The sequence below is a fragment of the Pseudopodoces humilis genome, chromosome 2, assembly GCF_049639895.1.
Source record: "Pseudopodoces humilis isolate 2021_Gansu_Grassland_sample_001 chromosome 2, ASM4963989v1, whole genome shotgun sequence".
NCBI classification, from domain to species: domain Eukaryota; kingdom Metazoa; phylum Chordata; class Aves; order Passeriformes; family Paridae; genus Pseudopodoces; species Pseudopodoces humilis.
Window position 1 is genome coordinate 113591438 of NC_142201.1, and position 21068 is coordinate 113612505.

A 21068-nucleotide genomic window follows, 5' to 3' on the forward strand; every position below is an offset into this window, starting at 1 on the left:
TATGGATGCAGGGAGTCTGGATAACAAGCAGGAACAAATGAAATCCTGGCCAGAAATAAAAAAAAAAAATGAGCACGTGATTGGACTTGAAAATCATTAGTCCCATGGTGTTCAGATACGAAAAGAAGAGATGGCTGCAACATAACCCTAAAAAAAAAAGGTGGGAAGGCTCACCTCTCTGACAGTTATCAACACTGCAGGAAAACTGAATTTCCAGGGCAAAAAGTTGGTGTGTTTTAATGGGTGAAGCCAGAAGGAGGCTCTAGGAAGCACCAAGACAGGTAGGTGAGTCCATACTGGGAAAGAAACCCATGTGGGGTTAAGAGAGGAGACAGGAGGGATTCAGAAATTCTCACACACAAGAGTAATTACAAGAGATTAGCTTCCCAAAATCACAGGTGACAATTTGTAACACCAAGTAACTGATTTGCGCCTCGTTACAAGCAATAAAGCTGCAGAAATCACTGGACTGGAAGCCTTGGTAGTGCAGAAAAAGAGCAGACTCATATTTAAATATATCTAAGTTTAGTAAGTCAATCAAGACTGCAAAATGTCTTGATTTCAGTAATTGATTTTAACCTGTATGATATTGGTGCTTTTTAGTTATCATCTTAACGAAATATCAACATAATCACAGGCTCATAGAATCATTTGGGTTGGGAAAGACCTTTAAGGTATTGAGTTCAACTGTAATGAAAATTGGCATCACTTGATTTTCCACAAATACAACGCAGCAAAGGAAGAATTAAAGAATTTGCATATAGATGATCCAAAAGTTTCAAAGTGCTTTTGGGATCAAAAAGGAAACAGCTCCAGGGTGAAGTTTGAAAAAGCTTCTGGGGCAAATCAGAGATTGAACTCCCCTCACAATCAATGGGAAGACACCAGAAAGATTGTTTAACAATTTGTACAAAAACAATTGCAGGATGCAGCCAAAATGAAACAACAGGGATGAGTCAAGAGCAAACTGTGTCAAACCAAAACAGCCTGGTGAAACCCAATAAAGACAGGTGCAAGAGCAGTGTATGTTGTGCAGGTGAAGAAGTCCCAGCTGGGCTGATGGACAGGAGAAAACAACCCCGAGGGGATACTGGATCACAAGTAAAATGTCAACAATACAATGGAATTGCAAAAAAAAAAAAAAAAAAAAAATAAAGGCGCTTCAGATTGTTTGAAGAGTGCCACGTGGAAACCAGCATTATTTCATTTCATACAATGCTGACAAGGCCACACAGTGCCAAGTCTGAGGAGAGAGAGGAGTAAACACACCAGAGTACAGAGGAAAGCTGAGGAAATAATAAAGAGATTTGGATACGAAATGATCCATAAGAAGACATTAAAGGACCTTGCCAGCCCAGGAAAACAAACTGGAGGAGGATGTAATATGCTCCCCTCAGTGACAGCAGAAACAAGGGGATGGCAGATTCACAACAGCAAAGCAAAGCATCTTCATTTCTCAGAGATCACAAAATCCCAGGATGCCCTGGACTGGAAGGGACCTTAAAGATCATCCAATTCCATCCAGTGCCATGGGCAGAGACACGATCCACTATCCCAGGTTGCTCCAAGCCCCATCCAACCTGGCCTGGAACACTTCCAGGGATCCAGGGGCAGCCACAGCTTCTCTGGGCACCCTGTGCCAGGGCCTGCCCACCCCTGCAGCCAAGAACTGCTTCCTAAAAGACCTAAGATATTGGAAAAGCTTTTAACCAAATTGCTTAAGCGCTCACTGCCAGCTTCCTGAGCAGGCTGGCACCTCTGAGACTGGAAGATTTTAAGGAAAAATTAGAAATACATTCGTTAAGGATGCTCTCGGGATACTTCAGCTTGCCTCGAGGAGGTGAATGGACTGGAAAGTCTCCCAAGGCCTCTACCAGCTCTGCATTCCAGTATGGAATGATGCCCCAGAAGCCCTGGATGTTTAACCACCGAGTCCTCCACGAGTCCTCCACTATTTGAGAGACCCCAAGGGCTCATTTGCAATATTTTTGAGAATGAAGAAGAAAATTTGGAAGACAAACATTTCTGACGCAGCTACATCAGGAGAGAGCAAAATGACTCAAGTAAACACCAATCCATTTGCCAGACATGAGCTCTGGACAAAGTAAGGGAAAACTGAATCAGACTTGATCAGGACTTAAAAAGAACAGGAGCAAAATTAATGACAGTCAAGTCAATGTTATGGAAAATAGGCCTTGTCAAGCAAGGCTGACTTCATCCTCCGAGGAGATGCACGGTGATAAAGGTAAGTGCTGCAATGTAACAGGCAATCTTTTGAGGATGACATCCCAATTAAAAAATTACCACTGTATGTGTCAACAAAGCAGCCGAGCAGATTCAGAGTTGGCCGACGCGCAGATGACTAAAAGCAGCCACCCGTGGAAAATCACCAGCAAAGTGAGCTGCAGTGGGGTTCTGCTGGGCTTCATCCAAAGCCCAGAACCATTCCAGAGGTCTGCTGCAGACCTGGAATCTAGGGAACAAAGTGGGAAAGCTAGAGCCCCTCGAACAGAACCTGCCCAGCACCTTCCAGGCAATGCCCTGAGTTTGACTGGACCACAACCAAAGACCATTTGGTTGTGGAATTAACAGTTCCCTCCAAAGGGAAAAGTTGTTGAGAATCAAAGGACCTCTGCATTTAGACAATAATTGGCTTTTGGAAGTAATAGTTAGACACTAATTGAAATTGCACCTTGGACACTTGCAGGGATGAGGCAGCCACCACCTCCCTGGGAAATCGGCTGTGCCACTGTTTTACCACCCATCCTGTAAAAACTTGTTCCTTCTCTCCATGCCCAGTTCTGCCACGCTTGGTGGAGATGTCCCACACTTCCTGGAATCACCCAGGAACCCACCCTGTCCCTGGCACCTGCTCCAGCAGCAGCACAGCTTCCCTGGAAAGCAAAACCACGTGGGCAAGATGCTCCTGGGCTGTTCCGCCGTGTTTGCTTTTCCAAGGGCTCAAATTTAAAGATTGTAAAACAATTCTTATACAAAGAAGTATTTTCCTGTGCTCCCAAATCCATATTTAAAAACTCAGCTATCCAAGAAAGTTCAAGAGCTAGATTTGGATGCTACAGTAAAGAAAAAGAACCCAGGCCTCCAGTTTATGGCACTGCATTTTAAGGCTTGAAAGCTTCTGTTGTGAACATAAGTCAAGTCAAGAGCAAACTGGAAAACATGTGGAATGCCATCATTTTGTAAAAGCCATTAAAAGTCTTATTAGGTGACACCATACACAGAAAACTGAAGAAAATTATTTGTAGAATAAACTACTGCAGAATCAAATGTTTATACAGGGACCTACTCCAAAGTAATTGCATTTTAAATGCTCATGAGCTTCATACAGAATAATTTTCATCAGGGAAAACCCCTTAGAACCTGCCTGTCCATACAGGCATGACAATTATCCAGGGTAAAATGTCATCAGGAACTGCAATGAATGACCTTACTTTGTCCATCAAACTGGCAGGAGAAGGTAGAATCAGGGAATTGTTAAAAGTGGAAAAGAGCTCAAGGATCGTGGAGTCCCCCAGCACAGCCAAGGCCACTACCACCCGTGTCCCCAAGTGCCACACTGACGTGGCTTTTCACTCTGTCCCTGGATGGGGGCTCCACCTCTGCCCTGGGCAGCCCATGGGACTGTGGGGACTCCTAGGACCTTTTTTAAAATAAGCACAAAAACCCCCCTGCCCATTTAAAAGCAAGTTATTACTGCCTGTAAATGCGAGTATAAAGAACTGAATGGAAAATGGGGAAAAAGAAGACTGTGCTCAAAACTTCTCACCAGTCCTCAGGATGCATTTCCAGACTCAGAATGGTAAAACCCTCTCATTACCAAGTTTAGGGAGCTGGTATCTAACAGCAGAGAAAGAAGGAGCCCAAGCCCTGGGCTTTAATTTGTGGCAGATAAAGAACCTGATGCCATAAAAGAGCCAAATCGTTTTTATTAAGTTCTACAGCAAATTAGAAGGAAAAACTCTGCGGACCCCAAGATGTTATGGTCTATTTTAACTTTTGCTGCAGTCTGCAATCTTTATCCATTTTATCGAAGAATTAGACATGCCTAGCAGGCACGATGGCATCTATTTTTTTATTTTTTTTTTTGCCAGTTTAGTACTTTTCCTCTCATAAAATACTCTAAGCTTGTCTCCAGTAATCCTCCCAAATCTTTAACCCTTGCTGAGACAAGGAAAGCAGAAACGACCAGCCTACAAATACACTTCAGCTTTAATCTTCCTATTGAGAAAGTTCTTGTACTAAGGCCACGAAAAAGCCCAGTTTTCTGCTCTGACTTTTCATTTTTCCATTCTCCAGTCTTCCACATGACTGTTTCAGCCAAGGAGAGGAAGGAGAGGCAGGGTAAAGCACAAGCAAACACAAACCAGAGGAGGGGAATGTGGTTTTTTTTCAGCTTTTATAAATCCTATGACGATAATCTCCTAAATGGTTTGCTGGGGAGCGTCAGCAGGCCCACATTTTTCCCTCCCAGAAAGCACACTCACTTGAAATTCCTGTGCAGTGCTCAGGATTTTCAGCACATCCATAGTAAACAAAACCCAGAGGAGCTATGGAAAAATTATCCAAGTCCCACTCACACTCTAAAAAATCTGTGCATCTCTGTCATCATCAACAGAAGCTGATTCCCCTACGTGGTTCTTAGAGAGCTCCCACAAAATTCAGATCTGCAAGTGCTGGATATACCTTAAAAGCTGGATCTTCCCTGCCTGGGATGCTAATTCCAGGTCTGGGATTCCTACTTCAGACGCCCATGGCACACCTGCCCCTCAGCAAAACAAAATCCTGGAAATTCCCAACTGCTGCTTCCCATTCAAGCTAACAAATAAATAAACATAAAATCCCACCTCAAGATTATCCACCCAACAAAGCACTGATAAATCAGAGCACGAAATATAGATCATAGACGTGTTTTTACATTGATTTCATTCTCTCTCTCTGCCCAGGTGGGCAGGTAGGAAGTGCAGTCACATCCTTATTTTCTCCAAAAATCAGGTTTACACAAATTTTACTGGGAAAACATTCCCCTCTGTGAGGATGGAAAAGCCCTGGCTCAGGGTGCCCAGAGCAGCTGTGGCTGCCCCTGGATCCCTGGCAGTGCCCAAGGCCAGGTTGGATGGGGCTTGGAGCAACCTGGGGTAGTGGGAGGTGTCCCTGCCATGGCAGGGGTGGCACTGGATGAGCTTTAAGGTCATTCCCAACCCAAATCCTTCTGGGATTCCATGAATTTGCATAAATAAACACAGCCCTGCCACTGACATTCTTCCCTCGTATTCAGGGATATCAATGTTTTTGATACAAAAATAGGAACAAAGTGATTCAGTTGAGTGGAAGGAACAAGGTGACACAACTGAAACAGCTCTGGAGAATTGTCCAACTGGTATTTGAGTCACATGCAAATAATCATTGCAGAAAATGTATTTATATTTAAACGCTGACTGATTAAGAATCAGGTTTTTTTTTTTAATTCAGAGACTTAAAAGACCATCAACAGGTAAAAAACCAGACCGGTGGATTTTATTTCTTGTCACTAAGACACAAATCTTCATCTGTTCACTGGAGGGATGCACAGCACGAGAATCCAGCAGCATCCAAAGGGACCAAGGGACTGGAATTTGGCAATGACAGGAGCCGTTTCCTACTCGCTCATTTCGGATGGAACCCTCCTATGGACTGAACAGCAGAACTTAGGGGTTTTAAGCAGCAAAAGTGATGAGGAAGATGAGGGCACAGGCACGTCAGCGAGCACGAGGGAGCTAATTTGGGACAGAAACAGGGAGAGGAATGGCCCGGCACACGGAGAGACTTGAGGAATTGCAGAGGAAACAGAAAGTACACGGAGCACTTGTGCTGCGGAAAGGGAAACCGGGGGCCTCTGCAGATACCATCAGGCCCCAAAGGCAGGGCTGGAAGACAAATGGAGATCATAATCCGCACCGAAGGGAAGAGCGAGCTGGCGCAGGAAGATATAAAAGTTGCGTTTCCCTTTTGACAGCCTCGGCAACTGCTTTCCAGAGAGCCGGGAAGCCGCTCCGAGTTCCTGGCTGGAAACAAGCGGGGTTTGAGGAGAAAGGTCTGAACCACCTCTGCCCCAGCAACAGCAGCAGAACACCTGGACTGAGAGCCAGCTGGAATTCTGTTCCCACCACCGCTCTCCCAGCGGTGACATCCCAGCGGCGAATGTCCCACTTCCCTGGAAGGGAGAGCGCTGCCAATCCCACGCCTTGGAGAACTTCCCAAAAGCAGGCACTTCCCTGGATTCCACACACACCTCCCTGCCTGAAGTGGCTGCGTTTGCACCTCCGTGTCCAAGCTGGGCTCTGCCAGGCAGATAGGATAATTCAATCTAGCCCCAATTCAATTATCATTTTAATTACGCTTTCAGCGCAGGTACTGAAGGCCTTTCACACAGCTGCTGCTCCAAAGCATTCTCACTCCGCTAAGAAATGTTTCCAGCAGCAGCTCTGTGCCCTGTTCTTCCCCGGTATCCCTGCGGTGGGTTACGGACCATGGGGAGCAGGAAAACTTTAATGCAGGTTTTAAAAGCCCCGGGTAGTTCACTACTGCAATGCAGGCTCACCGTGGAGTTGGACAGATGAGTATCAACCCAGATCAGAAAGCATCTCCACAAATGCTGTCCCTAAATTGCTGCATCCTGGTTATTCCACGTACATTTTTTTGCAATTTAGGTTTCTCACTCCAAGGAATATTTTCTGAACAAACTCCAGACACATTTTGCTCCCAGCACCTTTGTTCCAGAGGATACATATCTACCTGTCCAAAAAAGTGTGTCTTCACTGACAGCCAGGAATTCTAATCAGCTGAAGAATATACCCCAAACCTCCCAGATCTGGACAATAATATCTGTAACACATATCCCACCTTCCTTAAAATAAAGCACGGGATTTGGGAGAGAAAGCTTCCTTCTAAAAAACGTCAACCTTTGCTTTGGTAAATAAAAAGTTGGGATGCATAACGAGGTAAGTTGGTATTTGCAACTTACAGAACAAAAGTTAATCAGATTTAATATAAATTTAATGCAAAATACACAATGCTGGCTGATATCAGTCCTTGTAATAACTGTGTGCGTATAACAAGAATAAATACACAGATGGGTTGTTGTTGGGGTTTTTTTTTTTAAATAGAGTCAACCATAAGGGTCAAGAGAATCCACGAAACAGTTAAAACTCAGAATCAGAAAGAACTGAAAAAAAAAGAAAATAAGCATTTGGCCTCTTCATACTAATTTCCTTTTTCTTTACATTGCTCAACATCGCTCCTCAATTTGAGTTCTAATCAACAACCACTTCACAGCTCACATTTTATGAAATAATGCAGTTGATGCAATCAAGTCCAGCAAAATGTTTCCCTAAAGATGTTTCCATCATCCACATTCCTTTAAAAACACACACACACACGCACAAAAAAAAAGGCTCTGACTTCCTCCATCACTATTTAACAGCAAAAATAAACACAGCACTGCATCTTAAACCATATTTTGATTAAAACAGAAATAGAATCTTTCTGGGGTTTCTTTCTGCTTAGCACAACATGTCTTTGTCCAGGAGAGGGGGAAAAAATACCCTCAACCTGCTCATTTTTCTGCACTTGACAATAATGAGCACCAAATAAATAAAATTCAACCCATGGAAATAGAAACCATAACCCAAAAGCTCATCACGATGTGCAGCGGGGGGGAAAAATGCCCCCCAAACCCTACCCGGTAGAAAATCTCTTTCTGCTAATGAATATTTATTTCATTTCCACACTTCCAGGCTCCTCTGCTTTCTATAAAGGACTGAAACCAAGCTCCTTTTTGGCATTATTCACCCACAATATAGCGATGGACTTCGCTGCCCTGAACACCACAATGCCAACAACAGAGCATGCAAGCAATCATTACTAAAAAAGAAATAAAAAAAAAAAAGGGGGTGACGGGGGGGGGGGCGGGAATAATCCACATTTTCATAAAAACGACCGGAATACGCATTTTATCCAGGCAGAAAAATCTTAACGCCGCCTTGCATTTGCCAACCTGGATGTCCCTGCTTTCATTCCTGTGGATGCTGCGCGCCGACATCCCCCGCTCAGCAAACCCTTTAACCATTTTCTATCCATTTAAAAAGCATTTCTCCCCCCCAGGAGGGCTGCGGGACAGGGCTGAGGGCTCGGCTCGGCCCTTCCCGTCGCACGGAGTTGCCGGCGGGCTCGTCAATATTCCCGGCATCTCTCCCGCCGGCCCCACGTGCCCCTCGGGATATTTTGGGGGGGTTCGCCCATCCCTGGGGGGCACCCCCAGCCCGGGCATCCCGGTCCCTCTTCCCGGGGACGGGCGTGAGCCTGGCCTGGGGGAACAGCCCCTGGAAGGGCAACAGGCTCTGGTGGGGGGGGACACACACAGCCCCTGGGAAACTGGGGACGGCGGATCTGGGGGGCAACAGGCTGGGGGGGACAGCCCGGTGCGGGGACGACAGGCTGCTCTGGGGGGGACACAGCCAGGGAGGGGGCCACACAACACGGGGAGCAGAGCTCTGCAGGCTCCCAGGGGACACGGGGACCGGAGCGCCGGGGGGGGGACACGGGCTCCGCTCTGCGCTCCCCCCGCCCCGGGGCTGGGGGGATGCTCCCCCACCGCCCCCTCCCTGTGCGCTCCGGGGCTCGGGGGCTGCCCCCGGCCGCCCCCCTCCATCACCGCGGTGCCCCTGCGCCGCCACCCCTTTCCCGGCACTGTCACCCGGGGGTGTCCCCCGTTCCCCTCCCCTGCCCTTACCTGCGGCTGCTCGGGCGGCGGCGGCCCCTGTGCCGGTACAGCAGCTCTCCCTCTCCCTCTCCCTCTCCTCCTCCTCTTCCCGCTGCTCCCGCAGCCGCCAGCCGGGAATGGGGGGGGGTAAGGGGGGCAGTACCACCAGCGGGACCGTTACAGCCGCCGCCGCCGCGGGGACTACAGCTCCCGGCATGCCCCGCGCGCCGCCGCCGCGGCCCGCCGCTGGCCGCCCCTCGCGAAGGTTCACGGGTAGTGTAGTCCGCGCGGCAGGCGGGGGAAGGACACAAGGCGACAGGCCCCGGACTGGCGCGGGGCGTGCTGGGAGCTGTAGTACGGCAGGGGTCGAGCCGTCGGGCATGGCGGGAGTTGTAGTTTAGCGATGCATGACGGGAGTTGTAGTCCGAGAAGGCCGACGGGAGGCGGAAGGCCGCTACGGGAATCCCACCGGGATATTTCAGGTGGGGCTCCACGGCGATCCGGGATCTGGTCCCGGCTCCGGAAACCCTTCCCGGGTCGGCTGGCGAGCGCAGGCCCGCGGGCCGGCGGCGGGAGGGGAGCGGGGAGCCGCGGGGCCCGGCCTTGGCTGCCGCTGCCCATGGGGCTCTGCCCCGTCCTTCCCCTCGCGCCCAAAGCAGCCCCTCACCCGGCCTAGGGCAGGAAAGGAGCGTTTGGGGAAGAGATGGAGAATTCCTGTGGGTCCTCACTCAGGGACTGACACGAGCGGGGCACTCCCCCCAGCCCAGACCCTTCACAACACTGGCTGCTGTTCCGTGTGTTTTGCTGCTTTATTTTCGGCGGAGATTCACGCTGTAAATTGTGTTTCCTGAGCCATGGATGTGGAACGCCTCCCTTGGGAATCGGGAAATAGGGATGGGGTAACAAGATGTGTTAAAAATAACAACACGGTACTGCCTTTCGCATTTCTGTATTAGCCTTCACATGTTGTTATTGACCAGAAGGATTTGGATACGGTACAATTTGTGACTCCTTTTAGCTGCTCATTAGTGTAACACAATCTATTAGCTTTGCACCCTATAGCTCCCAGAAACAGGTGTCTGATGAATGTATTATAGTCATGTATGCACCGTACAGCTTATAGAAACAGTGGTGTGATAAATGTATTGTATTGCCAGCCTTAGCAAAACACCAAATGTTAAAATGCTTCTATGTAACTAGGGGAGAGGTGTGAAGCAATTATGTTGTTTTTCCCGCATCTGCTGACCGACCTCTCCAAGTGATAACAGTGACACAAACCAGAGTTGGAGAAGAACTTGTTAACTCCTCGTTTTCAGGGAAGTGCGAACCAACAGGATGAAGGAATAAAATATATTGACCTGATCTACAGGATGTCATGCAGATAAGTCAGCATGTAAGGCCAAACAAAAGAGCTTCTGCAACATCCAAAACTCCCAAGAATGTTTGAATAATGTATGAAACAAACAAATATGTATAGACCTCAGTAATGTAACAGTATATAGATAAAACTGTCTTGATCTACTAGTGTGTTCTTTGGCCGATTTTTATCCTCTTTGTCCCTTTTTATCCTCTTATTAAACTTTTAAAAATTCTAAAGAGAATTTTCAAATTTGTGAGCTCTGCTTTTCACAAAGAGACAAACAGTGAAAAGCCCACCCTGGGATGGGTGTGGAGGGGATGAAAACCATGCCAAAAGGGAACATTTCTCCTGCAGGATTCCAGCGGCACCGATGGAACACGCCCAGCTACAGAAAAAGGAGGGATTTGAGGAGGATTTAACCAGATTTAACCTGTCCCAAGAGTGGGGATGACAGGAACACCAAATGCTGGCCGTGTCACCTGCAGCTGTCCCCAGGTTCAGCTCTGAACCCTCAGAGCTTCTGTCTCCACAGCACCATGAAATCTGGGGAGACCTCCTGTGGAAGATACAGATTTCCTGAGATGTGGGAAGAGTTTCGAAATTCCTTTGTTTCCTACCCAAAACCCAAGGCTGTGGCTGGGGTGGGGGAGGTCCTCACCAGGTACAAGCCACTGCAGGCAGGGCTGGAGGAAAAACAAGCCAGGAGGCATCGAAGTTCATAGATTTTATTAATCAGCACCCAATTGCTATGGGAAATGGGGGGTAAATCCCGGATCTGGCTCTTCTGAGCGAGGTACAGAGTGTATTCCCACATGGCATCCTCTCCTTTTGCTGGCTGGAAATAATTCCTGGCTCTCTGGGTCATCATTTCCACCCAGCATGCCCCAAATTTCTCCTATTTCACATTAAAAAAAAAAACACCCCAGTTTACAAATAATAGTCCAAGCCCCCCAAATCCCACACCAGCACCGTTTCCTTCCCAAGAGGAAAACCACAATGGAAAAGTTTTGACAATTAATTACATGTGTCTGTATGGAGAGGCAACCCAATAGCAGTAGATAACTCAGGATAAATCTAAATTTCAGCCCAAATCCCTTCCTAATGGAACTTCTTTCATTGCAGGACAAAGTCTCTGGCCCAGCCAGATTCCAAATAATTTCCCTGATTTTGGGAATACTCAGCACCAGCAGGACATTTTGCAGCCCCATAACCAGCACAGGGGGGATGCACAAGGCTGTGAGTGTGGCCTGGCCAAGGGGGTGATTCCAATTTAACTCCTTTGGGATCTCCCAGGGCTGCTGGATTCATTTAGTTCCTTCTGCTGTTTGCCAGAGTAAAGCCAGCACTGGCAGGAGAGGAGGGGAAAGGGCTTCACACTGAACAAGGTGCTGGAATAGAATTTATTTATTTTTAATATTCAGCATTGCCATGCGCTCAATAAACATCTTTTTATTAACAGCCCAGCCTCAGCTGTCACCTGATTTGTGTCTTGACTTCCCCAAATAATCCAACCTCATGTCCCAGAGCCCGGGACGGTTCTTATTCCAGCAGAAGCCAGGACAGGGATTAATTTTGCCCCAGAGGATTGCTTACTCCACTTGGAAATTTATTTCAGACGAGCACTTTGGTGCTTAAAACTCGAGTTGTTCCTGATTTCTGCTTCTTGGCATGAAACGCCTCCTCAGACCCATTCCCAGCACCGGAGGATAATCCTGCATCCCTCAGGCATCGCCTCCCCGTGCCCAACTCGCTGCGACCCCCAGATTCGGGGGTCCTGTTGTGGCTGAGCCCTCTCCCAAGGGCACCCGCACTGCTGGATGCGCACCGCATCCGGAGGAAAGGGGTGGATTTGAGGAGAAAGCGAGGATCGGAGCCGCTGGATCAACCACGGGCATCCCCGGCGCCAGCAGCCCGGCAGCATCCCCGCCGCGCAGGCGCCGGGAGCGGCTTTTTCGGGCTAAAGCGCTGGAAAACGGGGCTTTTCCCGGCGGCCGGCACTTGGGGATGCTGCTGCCGGACTACAGCTCCCGGCGAGCCGCGCGGGCGGGCAGAGCCGGGCGGCGGGAGCGGAGCGCAGCGCATCCCGCAGCGGGCACCGCCGCCTCCGCCCGGTGAGGGATGCGCGGGGAGACTTCGGGGGGCTGGGGGGCACCGGGGAGGGGCCACCGGGGCAGGGAGAGTGCCGGGGGGAGCGGGGATCGGAGCTGCGGGCTCCTGAGGGGGGCAGAAACCGTGCCACAAAATGTGGGTACGGAGGGGGAAAAAGATGCCAGGGGATGTGGGATGAGGGTACCGGGGGTTGTGAGCAGAGCGGGATGAGGGTGGCACAGGCATGTGAGTGCAGAGGGATGGGGGTACCTGGGGGTGCCAGGGCAGGAGGATGAGGGTGCCAGGGGCTGGGGGTATCCATGGGCTGCGATTTGCCGGGGATATGGCAGTCCGGGAGATGGGACCGGGACGGCAAACTCCACGGGGACCTGGATCCTCAGGGATTCGGGCACTTGGTCACGCAGGCGCAGAGGTACTGTGGGTGCTGGGGGGCTGTTTGTGCCTTGCTGTGCCCCCCAGAGCTGGTGGGAGATCCTAGAGGCCACCCCAGGGTGCCCATCACTGGGAGCTGGGATTCCCAGCTGACTGGTGCAGATGGGGGCTGTGGCCAGGAAACTGCTCCTGCCTGTCCCTGGGGTGTTTGCTCTGCTCAGGGACCTGGGGAGCGATGACTTCATGGCCTTATTAAGGACTAATTTCCATCGAGGCAGGGAAAATAAACAAGTGTAGGTGTCGTTTAGCATGGAAAGTTACTGGGGCTGTGGGGAGGCACTGCCTGTTTTCATACGTGGCCCGGATTTCTCCACTTACCTCCACGGGACGATAATCCCTTAAATCCCAACGAGATTAAAGGCAGAAAGGAAGGTGGCCGGAGTGTCTCCTTCGCGATGTTTCCCAGATGACGAAATCCCGCGTCTGCCTAACCCCGATTAACCCGGGCACTGAGCTCATCCCCCAAAAATACCAGGAGCAACAAGGGTGAATCCCCATCCCACTTGGTCCCCGGAGGCTGTGGGGAGGTGGGAGCCATGGGCAGAGCCGGGGGTGAGGCAGGAGCTGCTATTTTAACCCCATTATTCTTCCCGGCCCGGCAGATCTGGCGAAGCCCGCGGCAGCCATGGCGCTGGTGAAGAGCGGTTGGCTTTGGCGACAGAGTAAGTACCACCCTTGAGCTTTGCAGGTTGGGAGCCCCCCAAAAAAACCCAGAGGTTTTCTGGGACAAGGTGGGGTGTGAGGGACACAAGGAGCCCCGAGGCGGGCGGGTAATCCACGGCAGCGGGGAGATTGTGGCTCAGCCGCTCGCGGATTTACGTAAGTGGAGAGAGGGGCTGCCTGCCACAAAAACACTCGTGGCTCCACGTCCGGGGCTGGATCCGCTCCCGTGCGCTCGGCAGGGCAGCACCCAACAGCCTGATGGCTTTTTTGGCAGCCTTTTCCCATGTAAAGCCACCTGGTCACGCTGCCCCGGATGCTCATGCCAGGCACAGGTGTCCTGTGGGATGCGGTGGCTCACAGGAGCTGGAGGGATCCAAGTACGGGGGATGAGATCGGGTCTTGTGAGCGCGCCGGCCGTGTCCCACCGGGGTCCTTCACCTGCTCCCTGTCCCACCAGGCTCCATCCTGCGCCGCTGGAAGAGGAACTGGTTCGTCCTCTACCTGGATGGCAGCCTGGTTTACTACCACGATGAGACACAGCGGGACATGGATGGCCGGATCCACATCAAGTACAGCTGCCGGGACGTGCGGATCGGCCGCGAGTGCAAAGGTGAGCCGAGCCCCTGCTCCCGAGCCCTGCGTTCCCAACCCCATCCCGCACGTGGCTGTACCCCTCTGAAACAATGCTCCACCCGTGCACATCCAGCATCTCCCCAAAATAACCCAGGCTGCCTCATTCACCCCTCCTCATTCCCAGGCGGGAGACGCTGGATCGTCTCTGCCATTGCTTTTCCTGGGGGAAGGAAGAAAGGAAGGAGGAACTCTCCTCCTGGTTTGCGCTCGTAACAAACAGGATCCCACGGCCCTGACTCATCGCTCACGTCTCGCACAAACAAGGGGAACAAAGCAGCAGCTTGGCTGGGCCCCGCAGCCCACGGCGCCGCACAAAGCGCCTTTCTCGGGCTGGGAGCGGCGGTGGGAGCACAATCCCACAGCTTTGTGCTCACCGGAGGGTCCTGCCAAGCTTGTGGAACAAGGAAAGACACACCAGCCTCACGGATTTAAGATTTTGCTCTTGCTTGAGCTCATGATCCCACTCCGGCAATGAGCATCTCCCGTTCCTACAAAATTTGGGTGCACTGTGGCAAGTTCAAAGCAAAGGCAGCTCGACCTCGTGGCCTCGAGCAAAATTTTGGCAGTTTGCTGCCTTTCCATGGGGGTGGAGGTTTCTGTCCATCAGCTCATTCCTTGTGCTGGCTTTTAACCTGTGAGAGCCCGACCGCACCCTCCACATGGAGATGGAGCCAAAACTAAACCCACCAGCTCTTATGGCAGGGGGAATTTGGAGCCCGGGGAGGGTCTCTGGGGCAACTCCTTGGTGAGGCTGGATCTCACCCCATCCTTCCACCCTTTCCCTTCCCAGACGTGCAGCCGCCCGAGGGGAGGAGCCGGGACTGCCTGCTGACCGTGGTGCTGCGGGACGGCTCCAAGACCACGCTGTGTGCTGAGAGCGAGGACGACGCCGTGTAAGCGACTTTTCCATCCCAATTATCCCAGCCTGGAAAGAGCCTGGGCCGCAGGAGAGCCCTGCCCCGCTCCCACCACATGGGATAAACCACCCTTGGCTAAACCCGCCCCCAGCCCGTGTTCTCAGACACACTTGCAGGGCAAAAGGTGCAGGAGGAGATCTGGGGTTCTCACTGAATAATCCAGAGCCAAAAGCAGCTGGTTTTAAGCAGTTGGTCTCCTGATGGGGGACTTTTCTCATGGATAAGAAATCTCCTCTTGGCCTGATGGAGAAGGGTTTTCATCACTGTTTGGAAATAAAAAGTCTGAATGTGAAGCACTCACTGGCTCGAGGCAAACTGCCCTTTTTAGCACTGTTCCACTTCTATTTATTCCTAAAAGAAACTAGAAATTATATTTTAAAAATAATTTTATTTTTTATAAAAATTGATTGTTTTAAAACAAAAAATTTAAAATTTAGAAGTGGCAAACCTTCAGCTGAACTTGGATGGGGGGAAACGTTCAGCTGTGGCCAAGCAGAACTTCATCAACTGAGCTTGGCCTCAGCTGAGTGGAAATTCATCCATTATGTGCTCTTCCCCCCAAATTTAGGTGTCATTTTCCTGCCTGCCCTTGTTTTAGCTAGGGCCATTCCCAGGGACTGCCCTGTGCCCATCCCTGCGGTGTCAGGTACCTCCCAGCACATTCCCAATTCCAACTGTTAGCCCAGCAATCACTAATAGGGAATTAAAGAATAGTGCTGGCCTCATGGTCACATCCAGGTCCCCGTGGGAAGGAAGGGGACAGTTCCCACCCCTCCAGCACCCACCATAAATGAGTGCCTCTGTTTTGTTTGCAGTGCTTGGAAGATGGCCGTGCTGGAGGCTAAATCCACCCCGGTGAGGCTTCGTCCCCCTGAGCAGGGACACCGCCCTGGCACGGGATGTGGGATCCAGGATTTGGGCAGGGAGAGGTTACCCAACAGCTACTGTGCATCCTCAGGGCACAGGGAGTTAAGTCCCCACAGCCACAGGTGGGAGGGGTTGGATGTCACCACTGATGGTGGATGACAGAGCCACGGGGACCCTGCACACTGGTGGAGACTGATGGCAGTAGAGTTCAGGTGACAGGGACACGGGGTTGTGTGGACACAGGTAAGGAGACAAGGACACAGTTAAGGTGACAGGGACAGTTAGAGGCAATAGGAGCAGAGTTGAGGTGACAGGAACACAGCTAAGATGACAGGGACAATGTTCAGGTTATAGGACACAGTTAAGGGGAACAGGGACTCAGTTAAGGTGACAGGGGCACAGCTAAGATGACAGGAACAGGTGGAGGGAACGGGAGCAGAGTTAAGGAGGCAGGGACACAGGTAAGATGCCAAGGAAGGGGCAGAGTCAGGGTGACCTGAGCACAGGCTGCCCCCAGCCCTCGGGCCCGTTCGGATTCCCCACGCGAGGGAGCCGTGGCCCCCAAACTGACGCCTCGCCCGCGGCTGCAGGTGCACGTGTACGACCCCTACGACGACGACTACTACCAGACGGTGCCCCTGGACTCCCACCAGGCCGCCTACATCAGCTCCGGCCACTACGGCCACCAGTACGGAGGTGGGTGGCCCGGTAGCCCCGGGGGGTGCCCGAGGCCGTTCCCCCCGGCATTCACGGCCCCTTTTCCCTGGCAGCTCCCGGGGTGACCCACGTCATCGTGCGCGAGGATCCCTACCGCGTCTCCGGGGACCAGATGGCTCTGGGGCTGCTGGCGGGGGCCGCCACCGGCGCCGCCCTGGGCTCCTTCATGTGGATGCCGTGCTGGTTTTAGCGGCCACCAGGCTGGGCCACAGCTCCGCTCTGCTCCCCAGCCCCGCCTTGGAACCTGCCCTGAACCCCCTTCAGCCTCCCCAAAACACCCTGGGGACAGACTCCCGCACACGCCGCACTCCCAGCCCTGGCTCCTGCATTAAATAACGCTCAAGTGCTTCAGAACCCACCCAAAACCCGCTCCAGAACCCCACAGCATCCGATTCCCATTGGCAGAGGGCCCGGGCAGCTGCCCGGGCTGTTGGCAGAGCTTCCCCACCCCAAATCTCCACAGGGAGCTGGCTGCAGAAATACCAGGTTTGGGAGCAAGGGGTACACTTAATTTGGGAGGAATTGACTGGGTGTTTTTTTGGCTGGGTGAACCCCACAATGCAGAGGCTTTTTAAGGGCTTTGTTTTGGGAGAGGCTCCAGCACTGGAGCAAGAGCTGACACAGGGGAAAGCACAGGGATGCTCAAGAGGTGGGTAAAAGATTTAGGAGGATGAAAACATTTGCAGGATTCCACTCCTTTCCAACTCACACTTGTCCCCTGGGCATGGCCAAGTTGGAGAAATGGTGCAAAGCCCTCAGGAACTGGAATTAAACCTTTGGGAACTAGGCCATGAAGAGCCCAGGGAATATCCCAACCTCTCCAGCCAAATGAGAGGAACACACAGCATCCTCAGTTTCACCCTGATTTTTGGGAGAGCGAGAAGGGCAGCTCTCCTTGGGGACCAGGGAGCCTTTCTGGCAGCCAAGCCGGGATCTTCACAGCAGGGATTTGGGATTGAGGAGGACACGTGGTCAGGCCAGGGGGGACAAGCAGCAGCTCAGGGTTTTGGTTGGGCGATGGAAGAGGTGAGGAACAGTTGCCAAGTGTCACCCCTAGAGCCAGGATGGTATCCTGGAATGACTGACATTGAATTTAGGAATTACAAACCCCACAGCTGCATAGAAAACCACCAGTGACACCAGCACCCCAGCCTGCTCCTTCCTGCCTTTAGAGTCCTGGGTCAGCTCATCCCTGTGCCCGCTGGGGGATTGGGATATCCCAACACACCATCCTCATCCTCTCCTGCATTCCCTGCCTCCCTCCTGCTGCGCACCCGCTCCCGGAAAGAGAAAAAAAATACGAAAAAACCTCTTTGAAGTCTAATAAAGGCAGCGAAAAACCAGCCCTGGCCTCTGGGTGAGTAAGGATGAGGAGGGAATGCTCAGCCTTGGCCACCTCTGGGGGTGGGGATGATTGTGTCCTCCTGGAGAGCTGCCTGGGGATGTCACCAGCTCCCCTCTGCCTCCCTCCCTTTCCAAGCAGGAGCTCTGGGTGTGCACCTCCAGCTTCTGGGTGTGGCACAGTGGGCCCAAAGAGACAGAGAAGGGACAAAGCTGCCCCAAAAATCCTGCTCCTGGGCAAGAGAAGCACCGCTGTGTGCCGGCAGAGCAGCTCCTTCCTTTGCATCACAGCTCCATGGGATGAGGCAGCTCCTTAAGAAGAGCTCGGCTCAGGGTCAGGCACTGCCAGCCCTGCCTGGCACCTTGAGGGGGCTGAACAGAATCCCTGGTTCTGTCTCCTGTGCAAAGCAGGACCCACACCTGGCTCCCAGCTTCCCAGCCAGGGATGCAGCCCCTCCATCCCTCTGTTAATTCCAGCACAGACCCCAGCTCCCAAGGGCTGGAGAAGAGAAGGATCCAGCTGCAGCACTCACTGGCACCTTCCCATGGCACCGCCACTCCTGGGCCGCTGATCCAGCACCCACAGCTACTCCTGTTGCAGTGGTGGGCAGGGGAATGAAACAACTCCTGTGACACAGGGCCACTGTCATCATGTCCAACCTGTGACACATCCCAGCTGCGTGTGCTGGCATCCCAAAATCCCCCACGTGCTGGGCTGATCCCCCAGCGTGGGCACTAGGAAAGGGGGGATTGTGCCCCTCTGCCCCTGAGCTGAGGTGAGAGCCCACCTGCAGAGCTGCCCCAGCCCTGGGGCCAGCAGCACAAGGAGCTGGAGCTGCTGCAGAGAGTCCAGAGGAGGCCCCGGAGCTGCTCCAGGGCTGGAGCCCCTCTGCTCTGGGGCCAGGCTGGGAGAGCTGGGGGTGCTCACCTGGAGAGGAGAAGGCTTCAGGGAGAGCTCAGAGCCCCTTGCAGGGCCTGAAGGGGCTCCAGAAGAGCTGGAGAGGGACTGGGGACAAGGCATGGAGGGACAGGACACAGGGAATGGCTTCCCACTGCCAGAGGGCAGGGTTAGATAGGATATTTGAAGCTTTTCTGGGCAACCTGTGCCAGGGCCTCACCACCCTCACAGGGAAGAATTTTACTCTAATATCGAATTTACTAATCCAGTATCCATTTTATAATTCACTGACCAAGCTGCATAACCCCAGGTGAGACACACTGGGAGATGGAACAATCTGGAAACTTGTTACCAATTGAAACATGACCAGAAACTGTCCATCCTTCCCATGCCACGTCCAGCTGCTGACTTGCAAAAGCTCCTTTTCCCAAGCTCAGACACCCATGCTCCTCATCCCTGCAGTACCTGAACATCCTGAAACTGTTCCTGCTTCTCTCCCGCTGTGCTGGTCTCCCAGAGATCCAGGGACATGGAGCAATCCAGGCAAGGACAGTGCAGGACCAGCATGTGCCTCCAGCAGCAATTCCCGGGGTCTTCACACTGCCGATGGGAACAGCTGTAGGCAAGCAGGCCCTGCACTAGGGAGCTAAATGAAGGAGCAATTAAATATAATTTAAATTATTTTGGAAGCACAAATGATAGAACCACAGCCCACAGAAGTACCTGGCTTGGTCTGCTCCACTCAGGAGGGGCTTCCCAGGAGCTCGTGGCGCCGACCGAGAGGCGCTGGGTAGGACCAGAGGGACAAGGAGTGCTGAGGGACAGAGGTCAGGGCTGACCTGCTCCGTTCCCAGCTCCAATCCAGGCTCGCAGCACTCCTCTCTCCCAGCAGGGAGAGCTGCTGAAGCTCCAAACACGGAGCAAAGCTCAGAACAACTCCAAAACCCCTCGGAAAAACGGGATCCACAGTAAGGAGCAGGCACAAGCCATTAATGCCCATCATACCCACAACCTGCCTGGAAAATGAACCCCCACAGTATCCCATGGCATGGGAATCAGCTGGGGGCCACGTGGCCCTCGCTGTGATCCAAACCCACCTCTCTGGAAATCAAGCAGCTCAGGAAATGCCAGGATCAAACCTCCCATTTCCATCCAGCCCCCTTTCCCAAGCTGGGATAAATGCAGGAAAGGTCAGTGCCAAACCACCAGCGCTGAGAGCATCAATAAATCCCATTTTCTCCCTTCCCTGCCCTGAATCCGAGGACCCACTGGCTGTGGGAGAGACACTTCAGTGCTTTAATTAGCAATAACTTTAATCAAGCCTTTAATAACATCCTCGTTCCAGACGTGCTCTCCGGGTGGCCAACAGCGAGCACTCAAAATGGCTCTAATTTATATCCAAACCCTCGGAAACAGGTGGCAAGCCTGGAAAATTCGATTTGGAAACAGCAACCCTCCCTTCCAACCCAGCAGGGCAGAGCTGTGGGGCAGCAGGAGCATCATCACCCAGCTGCTTCCAGCCCTTCCCAACCCCTTATCCTCCTGGGAAGGGCAGAGCTGAAATTCCACAGGCGTTTAACTCCTCACACGCCCAAGCCTGGCCTTTCCAGCATCGACCTGGGCAGTCAGCTCCATTCTGCTCCTACAAGAGGATCCTAAATATTTTATAAAAAGCCACGTTTGACCTTAGCATGAGCTCGGACCAGGGTGGGGACGGGGAAAAAAATGGTTAAAGAAGGGGGAAAATCAAATCGGTATTTTTGCCAATTGATGAAAAATCCCTTAAACTGCTGAAGAAACAATTCCATTGGTGAAACCCCAAGCCCAGCAAGCCTGGAAAGGCCGGCTCAGGCAGTGGGAGAGCAGCAGAGGAGGAGGCAGAGCAGATGGGAGGGAGATGCTGCTCCGAGGTCCGGGTGTTCGCAGCTGCTTCCCTGACTGCGGGAGCACTGGCAGCCTGTGCCGCAGCCTGCCCACCCCATTTATCTTCCTTCGGAGCTGGGACATGCCCAGCATGGAAAAAGGTGCTGCTGCAGCAGGTAGGGAGAGCCCTGGCGTTTCGGTTTGCTGAGCATTCGGGAGCTGGAAGCAGAACTGCAGCGAGGAGATGGCTCGGCTGCTGCAGCAGCTCTGCAGATGCTGCCAGGTGGATGCTGTGGCTCCTCCAGCCTGGAAAAATCGGGGCTGATCCCACCAGCAAGCAAAGAAGCCATTGGTGCCCTCCAACCCGAGCCAGACTCTCCCTCTTGGATTCTGGAGCCAGAGCTCGAGCCACTGCAGCCAGGAGCACCCTCTGGAGCTGGTGGGTGCCCCCCCGCCCATTCCCTGCTCCACAGCAGCCCTGGCTCTGCAGTTTAATCCAGACCCCTTCAC

The 21068-nt window shown here is 52.3% G+C and overlaps 2 protein-coding genes across 4 annotated transcripts in view; one reads left to right on the forward strand and one right to left on the reverse strand.

The window, feature by feature from the left end:
- Positions 1-8903, reverse strand: part of FAM168A (family with sequence similarity 168 member A) — a 132378-nt gene extending 123475 nt beyond the window's left edge. Inside the window, exon 1 of one of the 3 annotated variants that reach the window (XM_005524081.3) lies at positions 8789-8903. The gene's annotated coding sequence lies outside the window, so the exon portion shown is untranslated. Of the gene's footprint in view, positions 1-8053; positions 8073-8788 lie in introns of those variants that run through there. The other 2 variants (XM_088068984.1, XM_088068983.1) reach the window with 2 other exon arrangements.
- A 3212-nt stretch (positions 8904-12115) lies between these two features.
- PLEKHB1 (pleckstrin homology domain containing B1) lies at positions 12116-17799 on the forward strand. The gene is made up of 7 exons (XM_005524080.3): positions 12116-12229; positions 13262-13321; positions 13780-13932; positions 14746-14848; positions 15688-15727; positions 16330-16435; positions 16510-17799. Exons 2-7 carry the CDS (start codon positions 13285-13287, stop codon positions 16644-16646), a joined length of 576 nt encoding a protein of 191 aa, XP_005524137.1. The 5' UTR covers positions 12116-12229; positions 13262-13284; the 3' UTR covers positions 16647-17799.
- The last annotated feature ends 3269 nt before the right edge of the window (positions 17800-21068 follow it).